The sequence below is a fragment of the Danio aesculapii genome, chromosome 25 (assembly GCF_903798145.1).
Source record: "Danio aesculapii chromosome 25, fDanAes4.1, whole genome shotgun sequence".
In the NCBI taxonomy this organism is placed as follows: Eukaryota; Metazoa; Chordata; class Actinopteri; order Cypriniformes; family Danionidae; genus Danio; species Danio aesculapii.
Window position 1 is genome coordinate 35,426,344 of NC_079459.1, and position 14,931 is coordinate 35,441,274.

The 14,931-nt window shown below is 34.9% G+C and overlaps 1 protein-coding gene across 3 annotated transcripts in view; it reads left to right on the forward strand.

Annotated features, from left to right (window-relative positions):
* Nucleotides 1–14,819, forward strand: part of slc6a13 (solute carrier family 6 member 13) — a 48,096-nt gene extending 33,277 nt beyond the window's left edge. For all 3 annotated transcript variants that reach the window (XM_056452121.1, XM_056452122.1, XM_056452123.1), the window contains exons 10-15: nucleotides 2,832–2,944; nucleotides 3,202–3,339; nucleotides 5,889–5,991; nucleotides 7,077–7,177; nucleotides 7,356–7,526; nucleotides 9,703–14,819. In XM_056452121.1, the coding sequence (XP_056308096.1) occupies nucleotides 2,832–2,944; nucleotides 3,202–3,339; nucleotides 5,889–5,991; nucleotides 7,077–7,177; nucleotides 7,356–7,526; nucleotides 9,703–9,885 (809 nt within the window). In that variant the 3' untranslated portion in view covers nucleotides 9,886–14,819. The remainder of the gene's footprint in view (nucleotides 1–2,831; nucleotides 2,945–3,201; nucleotides 3,340–5,888; nucleotides 5,992–7,076; nucleotides 7,178–7,355; nucleotides 7,527–9,702) is intronic.
* The last annotated feature ends 112 nt before the right edge of the window (nucleotides 14,820–14,931 follow it).

Below are 14,931 nucleotides of genomic sequence, written 5' to 3' on the forward strand. Positions count from 1 at the left end.
GTGTTAAATCATACAACTTGGGTTTTAAAACATGCTAGTAATGTTTACAGTATCTTAAATCATACAACTAGGGTTTTAAAGTATGCTAGCGGTATTAACAGTGTATTAAATTATGCTATTAGTTTTTTAAAACATGCTAGCAGTGTTAAAATGTGTTAACAGTGTGTTAAATCATACAACTAGGGTTTTAAAACATGCTTGTAATGTTTACAGTGTCTTAAATCATACAACTAGGGTTTTAAAGCATGCTAGCGGTATTAACAGTGTATTAAATCAGGCTATTAATGTTTTAAAACATGCTAGCAGTGTTAAAACGTTTTTAACAGGGTGTTAAATCATACAACTAGGGTTTTAAAGCATGCTAGTAATGTTTACAGTGTCGTAAATCATACAACTAGGGTTTTAAAACATGCTAGCGGTATTAACAGTGTATTAAATCAGGCTATTAATGTTTTAAAACATGCTAGCAGTGTTAAAACTTGTTAACAGTGTGTTAAATCATACAATTAGGGTTTTAAAACTTGCTAGCAATGTTTACAGTGTGTTAAATCATACAACTAGGGTTTTAAAACATGCTAGCAATGTTTACAGTGCGTTAAATCATACAACTAGGGTTTTAAAACATGCTAGCAATGTTTATAGTGTGTTAAATCATGTTACTTGTGTTTTAAAATGTGTTGACAGTGTGTTAAATCATGCAGCTATTGTTTTGAAACATGCTAGCAATGTTTACAGTGTGTTAAATCATACAACTTGGGTTTTAAAACATGCTAGCAGTGTTAAAAAAGTGTTGAATCATGCTACTAGTGTTTTAAAACATGCTAGCAGTGTGATAAATTACTCTGAAACATTTCATTCTAGCCATTTAAACATTCAGATTGTCACTTCAACTTCTTCAGACTTAACAGCTGGTCTTCCTCAGGTCATCTTCAAAGTTAGGGTTTTCTCTAGTTAAAGCTAACGTTGTGCTAATCCTCCATCGTGTGTCAGATTGTCTAGTCAGATATGTTTAGCTCTTTGACTTTTGGCCCACAGACTCGCAGTGATCTCTGTCTCTGCTAATGCACACATTGGTCTGGGCTAAGCGCTTTGTTTATAAAAGACCTCTTTCTTTTTATGTGTCAAGGCCGGTTTAATCGATAAATGTGAACCAGTTCATGTTTCACAGGGTTACTGCTCTATATATTGAATAACAAGGTAATGCAGAGATTAGACTGCATGATTTTAGCCCCAATTTGGACTTGCCAACAGGTTTTGGAGAAATCGCCAACAAACGACACACAGTGTGAGCTATCAAAGACACGATCTGAGAGAATCGCAGATGAATCGCGGACATGTGAAATATTTGGCGTGCTAAATATCTGGAGCTGTCGACGATTCAAATCATGCCGTGTGAAATGTGTTCTGACTGAAAATAATTCAGTTCAATTCATCTTTATTTCTATAGCGCTTTCACAATCTAGATTGTGTCAAACTAGCTTCACAAAGTAGATTAAAGTAAATTGAAACAGTGTAAGTGCAGTTTTCAGAGTAGTGATGCACGGATCCCTACAGAAAAAAACAGCTTAAACCAGCCGAGGCTGGTTGGCTGGTTTTAGCTGGTTGACCAGCCTGGTTTTAGAGGGGCTTTGGCCATTTCCAGGCTGGTTTCCAGCCGTTTCCAGCCTGGTCTTAGCTGGTCAGGCTGGAAAATGACTAGCTAAAACCAGCTTGACCAGCCTAGACAAGCTGGGAGCCCAGCCAAAACCAGCTATGTCCAGCTTAAACCGGGCTAGAAATGGCTGGAAACCAGCTTAGAAATGGCCAAACCCCTCTAAAACCAGGCTGGTCAACCAGCTAAAACCAGCCAACCAGCTTAGGCTGGTTTAAGCTGGATTTTTCAGCAGGGATGGCGGTTAAATCCGCGGGCGCTGTGGATAATCTGCGGGTTGGGTATTAAAAAATACATTATGATTAATTGCGGGTCGGTAAAAATACGACGTGGATGTAAACACGTTGTTTTTTCTCTATTCTAATGGCCGTGGCTTCACTTTCCAAAGAAACAACGTTGCATCAGACAATTGCGAAGGAATTTAAGTCACATTATGACAGGTTTTGCTTGTTAACTACATAACTGAAACGTGCTAGATATAATACTGTTTTTCGTTCAGAATTGTAGTATTATAAAGTACTATAAAATTTTCTAACTGGCAAATGACATGATCTAGTTTGTCTCTGTCATCTTTAGCGTTCGTGATTTCAGGAGGCGTGGCTTTGGATGGCAGGGGAGGGACTGTGTTTCAAAGATATCAGGCTAACAGATAGCATTTAGACAGATCACCTACTACATCTTCAATCTTTGTTAATGAAAGTAAAGTCATTCTTTGTTAGTTCATTTTAATTCAGTACATTAACTAATGCTGACAAGCATGAGTTTGATGACAGTACATAATATTTTACTAGATATTTTACTAGAAGATACTAGTATTCAGCTTAAAGTGACATTTAAAGGTTTAACTAGGTTAATTAGGGTAATTAGGCAAGTTTTTAGCATTGTATAACAGTGGTTTGTTCTGTAGACAATCCAAAACAAATATTGCTTAAGGGAGCTAATAATATTGACCTTAAAATGGGTTTAAAGCAATTAAAAACTGCTTTTATTTTAGCTGAAATAAAACAAATAAGACTTTCTGCAGAAGAAAAAATATTATTGGAAATACTGTGAAAATTTTCTTGCTCTGTTAAACATCATTTGGGAAATATTTGAAAAAGAAAAAAAAATTAACAAGAGGCCGAATCATTTGGATTTCAAATGTGTGTGTGGTCTGAATGCTAAAGCTGGTGTCTTTCAGGTCCTGGTCTGGCGTTTATCGCATACCCGCGAGCCGTGTCCATGATGCCCATCTCTCCACTGTGGGCCTGTTTCTTCTTCATCATGATTGTCCTGCTGGGTTTGGACAGTCAGGTGTGAATCTGCTCTCACTTTTGCTTTTTTTGGATATTTGTAGGAAAGAGTGTGAAGAATTGCAGGATTGAGTATTAAAGTTTTCATTTACAGTGCAACATTGAATGTCATGGAAATCGTCAAAGAAATTATTGCAGAAATGTATTACTATTGCACTGTACTTCACTATAAAGCTAATGAAGAACTGAAGAGTAATCCATCAGGTATGTAGTAGAAGCCACTAACCCAGATGTGTGTTGATGTGTGTGTGTGTTCAGTTTGTGTGTGTGGAGAGTCTAGTGACGGCGATGGTGGACATGTATCCATCTTTCTTCCGACGTAAGAACCGACGGGAGCTGCTGATCCTGGTTGTGGCCATCGTGTCCTTCCTCGTGGGCCTTATCATGCTGACTGAGGTATTGGATCTGCTCATTCCTCATCATAATGACCAAATTATTGTCTACCCCACTCTATAATGACCATATCATGTCTATATCACTTTATCATGACCATATTAGTGTCTTCACCATCATGTCTGCTCTGCTTTGTAATTACCATATACCAATCTGTAATGACCATGTTGTGTCTACAATACTGTATAATGGCCATATTGGTGTATACATCATTCTCAAATGGCCATATCGTATCTACATCACTTTATAATGACCATATACCTCTTTAAAATAACAATATCAGTGTCTACACCACTATAATGTCCATAATGACAATATTGGTGTCTACACGGCTCTATAATGACAGTATTGGTGTCTACACAGCTTTATTATGACCATATCAGTGTCTACAGCGATCTGTAATGACCATATTAGTGAATATATCACCCTATAATGACCATATTAGTTTCTACAATAATCTATAATCTATCTACACCTCTCTAAAATGACCATACCAGTAGCTATGTCACTCTAAAATGACAATATCAGTGTCTACACTGCTCTATAATGACCATATCAGTGTCTACACCTCTGTAAAGGACAATATTGGTGTCTACACCACTCTACAAGGTACATATTAGTGTCTACACCTCTCTAAAATGACCATATCGGTATCTACCTCACTCTAAAATGACAATATCAATGTCTACACTGCTATATAATGACCATATTGGTGTCTACACCTCTCTAAAAGGACAATTTTGGTGACTACACTACTCTATAATGTTCATATTAGTGTCTACACCTCTCTGAAATGACCATATGTGTATTTACCTCACTCCTCATACCTAAATGACAATCAGTGTCTACTCTGCGCTATAATAAACATATTGGTGTCTAGACCTGTCTAAAATGACAATATCGGTGTATACACTGTTCTATAATGAACATATCAGTGTCTACACCTCTCTAAAATGACAATATCGGTGTATACACTGTTCTATAATGACCATATCAGTGTCTATACAGTACCTCTCTAAAATGACAATATCGGTGTATACACTGTTCTATAATGACCATATCAGTGTCTACACCTCTCTAAAATGACAATATCGGTGTATACATTGTTCTATAATGACCATATCATTGTCTACACTGCTCAAAAATGACAATATCGGTGTATACACTGTTCTATAATGCCCATATCTGTGTCTACACCACTTTATAATGACAATATCGGTGTATACACTGTTCTATAATGACCATATCGGTGTCTACAGCTCACTAAAATGACAATATCGGTGTATACACTGTTCTATAATGCCCATACTGTTGTCTACACCACTCTATAATGAAAATATTGGTGTATACACTGTTCTATAATGACTATATCTGTGTCTACACCACTCTATAATGACAATATTGGTATATACACTGTTCTAAAATGACCATATCGGTGTCTACAGCTCACTAAAATGACAATATCGGTGTATACACTGTTCTATAATGCCCATATCGTTGACTACACCACTCTATAATGACAATATTGGTGTATACACTGTTCTATAATGACCATATCAGTGTCTACACCTCTCTAAAATGACAATATCGTGGATACATGGTTTTATAATGAACATATCAGTGTCTACACCTCTCTAAAATGACAATATCGGTGTATACACTGTTCTATAATGACCATATCAGTGTCTATACCTCTCTAAAATGACAATATCGGTGTATACACTGTTTTATAATGACCATATCAGTGTCTACACCTCTCTAAAATGACAATATCGGTGTATACATTGTTCTCTAATGACCATATCATTGTCTACATTGCTCAAAAATGACAATATCGGTGTATACACTGTTCTATAATGACCATTTCATTGTCTATACTGCTCAAAAATGAAAATATCGGTGTATACACTGTTCTATAATGACCATATCATTGTCTACACTGCTCAAAAATGACAATATCGGTGTATACACTGTTCTATAATGACCATTTCATTGTCTATACTGCTCAAAAATGACAATATCGGTGTATACACTGTTCTATAATGACCATATCGTTGACTACACCACTCTATAATGACAATATTGGTGTATACACTGTTCTATAATGACCATATCAGTGTCTACACCACTCTATAATGACAATATTGGTGTATACACTGTTCTATAATGACCATATCGGTGTCTACAGCTCACTAAAATGACAATATCGGTGTATACACTGTTCTATAATGCCCATATCCTTGACTACACCACTCTATAATGACAATATTGGTGTATACACTGTTCTATAATGACCATAGCATTGTCTACACCACTCTAAAATGACAATATCAGTGTATACACTGTTCTGTAATGACCATATCATTCTCTACACTGCTCTAAAATGACAATATCGGTGTATACACTGTTCTGTAAAGACCACATCAGTGTCTACACTGCTCTATAATTATGATATCGGTGTCTACACCACACAATTATGACCATATCAGTGTCGTCACTGCTCTATAATGACAATATCAGTGTCTAAATCGCACTACAATTATATGTTTCAGGGAGGAATGTACGTCTTCCAGCTGTTTGACTATTACGCTGCCAGTGGCATGTGTCTACTGTTTGTGGCCATCTTCGAGACCGTCTGCATTGCCTGGATTTATGGTGAGATGCTCTTTGTTTTTGATCGTTTTTATGATATTTTTTATAAACGACACATATTTTATCATATTATGAATCAAAAAAAATGTTAAGTAATAAATAATTAGTGTTAACTTGATATTTTATAGATTGTGTTTTTATGTATTTGTATTTTTTATGTTTATAATGTTTTGCATAAACTATAAATCTATTATAAATGTAATTGTCTATGAGGTTTATATATTTTATATTGTATTTATAATTTTTTTCAAATTATTTTATATTTTAAGTGGATAAAATGAACTGTTTAATTTATAACTGAAAGTAAGTTAAAAAATCTTATTTATTTAATAAATTAATACATTTGTAGTTTTTTTGAATTATTTCACAAAAGTATTTTTTATAATATTTATATTATTTATTTAATAAATTAAAACATTTGTAGTTTTTTCAAATTATTTCACACAAGTAATTTTTATAATATTATATTATTTATTTAATAAATTAATACATTTATAGTTTTTTCCAAATATTTTCACACAAGAAATTTTTATAATATTTATATTATTTATTTAATAAATTAATACATTTATAGTTTTTTCGAATTATTTCACACAAGTAATTTTTATAATATTTATATTATTTATTTAATAAATTAATACATTTATAGTTTTTTCGAGTTATTTTACAAAAGTATTTTTTATAATATTTATATTATTTATTTAATAAATTAATACATTTATAGTTTTTCGAATTATATCACACAAGTAATTTTTATAATATTTATATTTCTTTGTAAATTATATTTATGAATTATGCAAAAAAACTTGCATCATTCACGTTGTCACTCTTTAAATGATATTTTTAAATATATTTATTATATTATTATTAAGCACTTTTATGTAAAAATTATAATATCATTTATAACGATACATATTTTATTATGTTTATAAACTAAATCAAATTTATGTATTAACATTTTTATATTATTTAAATGAAATTATATGAATTATTATTAAAGTCAGTTTATTGGATATTAAACTAATTAACTAAAATTTAACTAACTAATTAAACTTTCACTTTTTGGTCATTTTTGTGTTGTTTTTCAGGTGCGAATCATTTCTATGATAATATTGAGGACATGATTGGCTATCGTCCTGGCCCATACATTAAGTATTGCTGGCTCTTCTTCACTCCTGCCACATGTTTTGTGAGTTCTTTACCTTTGATAAAAGTGTATATCCTGAATTTTCCAATGTTTTCCTAGCCTGTTCTCAGGTGTTTAGTGAGTTCCTCCTGATTTTAAACCCAGCGCTGCCCTCTGCTGGTGTGACTGCAGCAGTGACACACATTATTGTGCTGATGGAGTGTTTTTGTGTGTGTTTCAGGGCACTTTTGCATTCTCTCTGATCAAGTACACTCCGCTGAAGTATAATAATGAGTATGTGTACCCGTGGTGGGGTTACGCGCTGGGCTGGATGCTGGCGCTGTCCTCTATGATCTGTGTGCCGCTCTGGGTCGTTTATAGACTGAGCACCACTAAAGGGTCATTGATGGAGGTAAACACTGCAGCATCACTGCACCATACAGAGGATTAAACACTGTGTGCACGCTGTAGACATAATTTTGTAATTATATATAATTAAAATTTCTACTTATGTGTGTATATATTTCATTTGCATATAGATATGATTTAATTTATCAACATAAAAATAAAACCTATGATAACCAGTACATACAGTGAGGATACAGAATGATGTTCTATTTGTTTTAATATTTTTAGCATTTTTCTTTAATGTTATTTAATATATATATTTAAAGCATACTAGCCTTATTACAGTAGCATGCTGCTATTTATTTACTCACATATTTATGTTTTTGTATGAATATAATGGACATTTGACATCATACAGTATATATTTAATTATTTATTTCTTTATTAGAAAACCAGCGTTCTGATAGTAGTATGTTATACCATTTTCATTTGTGAATTTATTTATTTATATATAAATCTAATGTAAATTCTGAATGAAAATGCACATTTTGACAGCACATACAGTTGTTTATTTATTTATTTTTAATTATATATATATATATATATATATATATATATATATATATATATATATATATATATATATATATATATATATATATATAGTTTTGTGTTATATTTCTTTATATTATTAATTTATTAAAATTTATTTATTTGTAATATTTTGGGTTTTATGCATTTATTTATTTATCATTTATTTTATTTTATTTTTTGCTTTATTATATTTTTATATATATATTTTTTTTATTTAATATATTTATTGGGCATCAGTAACTAAATGAAACTACACTAACGGGCCACTTTATTAGGCACACCTTACTAGTATCAGGTTGGACCCCATTTTGCCTTCAGAACTGCTTTAATCCTTCATGTCAGAGATTCAACAAGATACTGGAAATATTCCTCAGAGATTTTGCTCCATATTGACATGATAGCATCACACAGTTGCTGTATATTTGTCGGCTGCACATCCATGATGCCAATCTCCCGTTCAACCACATTCCAAAGGTGCTCTATTGGATTGAGCTCTGGTGACTGTGGAGGCCATTTGAGTACAGTGAACTCATTGTCATGTTCAAGAAACCAGTCTGAGATGATTCAGGGTTTATGACATGGTGCGTTATCCTGCTGGAAGTAGCCATCAGAAGATGGAGACACTGTGGTCATAAAGGGATGGACATGGTCAGCAACAATACTCAGGTAGGCTGTGGTGTTGACAAGATGCTCAATTGGTACTAATGGACCTAAAGTGTGCCAAGAAAATCTCCCCCACACCATTACACCACCATCACAAGCCTGAACCGCTGATACACGACAGGATGAATCCATGCTTTCATGTTGTTGAGGCCAAATTCTGACCCGACCATCTGAATGTGGCAGCAGAAATGGAGACTCATCAGACCAGGCAACATTTCTCCAATCTTCTCTTGTCCAGTTTTGGTGAGCCTGTGTGAATTGTAGTCTCAGTTTCCTGTTCTTAGCTGACAGGAGCGGCACCCGGTGTGGTCTTCTGCTGCTGTAGCCCATCCGCCTCAAGGTTGGACGTGTTGTGTGTGTAGAGATGCTCTTCTGCAGACCTCGGTTGTAACGAGTGCTTATTTGAGTTACTCTTGCCTTTCTATCAGCTGGAACCAGTCTGGCCATTCTCCTCTGACCTCTGGCATCAACAAGGCATTTGCGCCCACAGAACTGCCGCTCACTGGATATTTCCTCTTTGTCAGACCATTCTCTGTAAACCCTAGAGATGGTTGTGCGTGAAGATCCCAGTAGATCAGCAGTTTCTGAAATACTCAGAGCAGCCCGTCTGGCAGCAACAACCATACCAAGTTTAAAGTCTCTTAAATCCCCTTTCTTCCCCATTCTGATGCTCGCTTTGATCTGCAGCAGATCGTCTTGACCATGTCTACATGCCTAAATGCATTGAGTTGCTGCCATGTGATTGGCTGATTAGAAATTTGCCTTAACGAGCAGTTGGACAGGTGTACCTAATATAGTGGCCGGTATATTTTGCCTCCTCAATTGTAAGGCGCTTTGGACACAAGCTTCTGCTAAATGACTGAATGTAAATGTATATGTCTGCCACTATAATGAACAGTATTCTTACACACACACATGACACGTGTAGTGTGCTGTGTTTGTGTGTGCTTCATATGTTGAGCGGTGTGTTTTTGTCTCCTCAGCGTGTGCAGTTTCTCATCCGGCCGTCTCCAGATCTGCCCAAAAGCCGGCGTGAGCAGGAGAAGCTGCAGGCGGTGTTTTCAGCAGACGGAGACTCTCTGCATCAGCACAGCACACACACACACTCACACACACACAACAGAGACGGATATTTCCCCGTTAGAGAGAAAGAGTCACACTGTTAGCAAACGCTGAGCGCAGTCTAAACCTTCCCATCATACCTCACAGCGCAGGACAGGCAGCCAAATACACACACACACATAAACAAACACACACTCATGAGTTTACTCATGAGTAAACACTCATGCAAACACACACACACACACACACACATACGTACAAACACACATGCAAACACACACATACACGCAAACTCACATATAAACAAACATATGCAAGCACACTCACATACAGACACACGCACAAACACACACACATACACACACACACATGCAATCACACACATACCCATACGCATACACATAGACATACACAAACTCACACACAAACACACACACACTCCCAGAGACACATACAAATAAACACACACACATGCAAACACACACACACATATACGCATACACATATACATACACAAACTCACACACAAACACACACACACTCCCAGAGACGCATACAAATAAACACACACACATGCAAACACACATATACGCATACACATATACATACACAAACTCACATGCAAACACACACACTCACACACACACATGCAATCACACACACACACACACATACACATACACAAACTCACACACAAACACTTACACACACTCCCAGACACACTAACAGACATATGCAAGTAAACACATACACATGCAAACACACACACATATACAGACACACACACATACACGCTCCCAGACACACAAACAGACACATGCAAATAAACACACACACATGCAAACACATACACACACACACACACACATACGCATACGCATATACAGACACACACACACACACACGTATGCATTCCCATATACATACGCAAACTCACACACAAACAGACACATGCAAACACACACACACAAACACACACACATATACAGACACACACACTCCCAGACACACAAACAGACACATGCAAATAAACACGCACACATGCAAACACACACACACACACACACTCCCAGACACACAAACAATGACATGCAAGCACACAGACACACACACACACATACAGACACACACAAAACTACACATGCAAACACAGACACGAACACAAGCAAATACACACACATGCAAACACAGACACACACAACCACACATGCAAACAAACACACACATGCATATGCACACACACACACACACACACACATACACAAACACACACACGCACACACCAGAGAGACATGACCGAGGCCCGTGCACAAATATACAGTGAGTGTCGATATTACAGACGGCAGAATATTCATCCTCTGTGTTCGGTTGTCTTATTATTTTGACATTAATTCTTGATTAATTCTTTAAGACGCAAAAACACAAACAACACTGAATTATTCCTAAATATTGAAACTATTCAGATGACGAGGGGTTACTTAAAATCTACTCATTAGTTTATGACTAGTTTTTTTGCTAAAGAAATTGAGTGTAATCTGTTGACTAAAGGGTTAATATATAGGTTAAACAGTACAAATATATATGTAAAAAAAAGGGCGGCACGGTGGTATCCTCCGGGTGCTCCGGTTTCCCCCACAGTCCGAACACATGCGCTATAAGGGAATTGATGAGTTAAATTGGCTGTGGTGTATGAGTGTGTGTGTGAATGAGTGTGTATGGGTGTTTCATAGTGATGGGTTGCAGCTGGAAGGGCATCCACTGTGTAAAACATATGCTGGATAAGTTGTCGGTTCATTCCGCTGTGGCGACCCCGGATTAATAAAGTAACTAAGCTGAAAAGAAAATGAATGAATGAATGAATGTGTGTGTGTTAATGATGTGCTTGCGATATGCTGAAGGTGTCCTTGAACGCTTTGAAAGGCGCCTATAAATAAAAGGTATTGTTATTGTTATTATTATTATAAAAAGTAACGTAATGCATTACTTACCATAAAAAGTAACTAAGTAACGCAACTAGTTACTTATTTGGGGGTAACTCAATATTGTATTGCATTACTTTCAGAAGTAACTTTCCCCAACTCTGGTTTTAATATTACATTTTTAAAATGTTTGATTATTAAATTTGTATTAAAGCATCAAAAACGGAACAAAAATCAAACGTTTGTAGGAAAAAAGACGTTTTTTATTTTTCACACTGAATAAAAACATACACTTTATTTACACTCATTTTTCATTTTTGTTTGTTTGTTTTGATGGTTTAATTAAATGTGTGTGTGTGCCCGTGTGTGTGTGTACACTGTAATATTCTGCTCTCTTTAATATTGACACAAACATTAAACTTTTATGATCAAATGACCATTTAAATGCACAGATCATATCCAAACAAGAAGATTCGCCCAGAGCCTTCTGCATCTGAAAGCGAAATCACACTGAAAATCTCACTCAAAAATCAAAACTCATCATTTTATTCACTCTCACCTCATTTCAATCCCACATTTCTTTAGTTTTTTTCATCAGAACACAAGCGCAAGTGAAATCAGTGTACTTTACTTTGTGTTTCAGGTGAAAAAGAATCAATCAGGCAGGTCAGAAGTCCACTAAATATTTCACATTTTTGTTATTTTCTGTGAATGATTTCCTCCATTTCACCCTTTGTCCAGCAGGGGGCAGAGCGGGAAACACAAACCCAAACTGGAGTGTCTTTATGACGGTTTCAGCTCAAACCATCAATGCATCTGCTTTCTGAGGAAGCAAACTAGTGTTTTTTTGTAGAGTCCGTGTGGATGTGTGTCATAAACACAGCAGATCCTGTGTCGATGTCTATGAAGGGTTTAGACGGGACTGATGTGAAGCGGTTTGGATCACTTTTGTGCACTTGAGAATGTTTTAGGGTAGAAATCGTATTTTTTGTGTTTTTGTAATGGGACTTTAGTAAAGATAAGCGTACCTTAGTATGGAAGCACAGTTCACCGTGGGTTAAAACATAAAGGAGCTCATTTAGACCTGTCGTACAATTCTGACTTTATTTCTCACTACTCTAAATTTGTTTTAGACGATTCTGAGTTTTTTTGAATAAATAGTGACTCAGTAATTCAGTAATTCAGTAATTCTTACTTTATTTCTCGCAATTCTGACTATTTTGGTAACTCTGAGTATTTCAGTAATTCTGACTTTATTTCTCGCAATTCTGACTATTTTGGTAACTCTGAGTATTTCAGTAATTCTGACTTTATTTCTCGCAATTCTGACTATTTTCGTAACTCTGAGTATTTCCGTAATTCTGACTTTATTTCTTGCAATTCTGACTATTTTCGTAACTTTGAGTATTTCCTGCAATTCTGACTTTATTTCTCGCAATTCTGACTATTTTCGTAACTCTGAGTATTTCCCCAATACTGATTTTATTTCTCGCAATTCTGACTATTTTCGTAACTCTGAGTATTTCCCCAATACTGATTTTATTTCTCGCAATTCGGACTATTTTCGTAACTCTGAGTGTTTCCCCAATACTGATTTTATTTCTCGCAACCTTTAATTTTTTCGTAACTCTGAGTATTTCCGTAATTCTGACTTTATTTCTCGCAATTCGGACTATATACGTAACTCTGAGTATTTCAGTAATTCTGACTTTATTTCTCGCAGTTCTGACTATTTTTGTAACTGAGTATTTCAGTAATTCTGACTTTATTTCTCGCAATTCTGACTATTTCCGTAACTGAGTATTTCCCCAATACTGATTTTATTTCTCGTAATTTTTACTTTTTCCGTAACTGAGTATTTCCCCAATACTGATTTTATTTCTCGTAATTTTTACTTTTTTCGTAACTGAGTATTTCCCCAATACTGATTTTATTTCTCGTTATTTTTACTTTTTTCGTAACTGAGTATTTCCCCAATACTGATTTTATTTCTCGTAATTTTTACTTTTTTCGTAACTCTGAGTATTTCCGTAATTCTGACTTTATTTCTCGCAATTCTGACTATTTTCGTAACTCTGAGTATTTTCGCAATACTGAATTTATCTCTCGCAATTTTTACTTTTTTTGTAACTGAGTATTTACATAATTCTGATTTTTTTCGTAACTCTGAGTATTTCCGCAATTCTGACTTTATTTCTCGCAATTTAACTTTTTTCGTAACTCTAAGTATTTCCGTAATTCTGACTTTATTTCCTGCAATTCTGACTATTTTTGTAACTCTGAGTATTTCCGCAATTCTGAAATATTTCTTGTAATTCTATTTTCGTAACTCTGAGTAGTTCCACAATTCTGACTTTCTCGCAATTCTGACTATTTTCGTAACTCTGAGTATTTCCGTAATTCTGACTTTATTTCTCGCAATTCTGACTATTTCCATAATTCTGAGTATTTCTGCAATTGTTACTATTTCCACAATTCTAACTTGATTTCTTGAATTCCGACTTTATTTCTCACAATTCTATTTTCGTAATTCTGACTATTTCTCACAATTCTGACTTTATTTCTCGATATTCTGACTTTCTCTTGCGATTATGACTATTTTTGTAATTCTATTTTCACAATTTTGACTTTATTTTTTTCAATTCTAACTATTTTCCCATTTCTAACTATTTCCGCAATTCTGACTATTTCCATAATTCTAACTATTTCCATAATTCTAACTATTTCTAATAGTTATATAGTTATATATATCTATATATTTCAGAAATGCGAGAAAACAAGGCAAACTTTTGCAATCATGTTTTTATCCCATGGCTGAAACGAGCTTCCATACGTTTGTCTAGAATCTACTGTTTAACAAATGTGATATAAATGTGTGAAATTTTAACGTCTGCACAAATCAATCAGATTACATATCAAGGACCAATCAGAAGCCTTTTTTCCTCCTTGTTTTGACCGGTACATGTTGTCATACTGCGTATATATGAAGTGTTGGACATGTCGCATGTATATAACCTGTACAGAACAGTGCGAGAGTTTGTAAATGTGTTAGATTTGAGCCAGATATACTGCATTACTCATGTACAATTCATCAATTAAACAGAAAATACTCTGCACAAGCTTGTGGATTATATTTAATTTAGCATTTGTGTGTTTAAATATGAACAGATCATTGCAGAAAACATTAAAATTGTTATTTATTTAGTTTAATTTAATCGAATTTAAGACTTC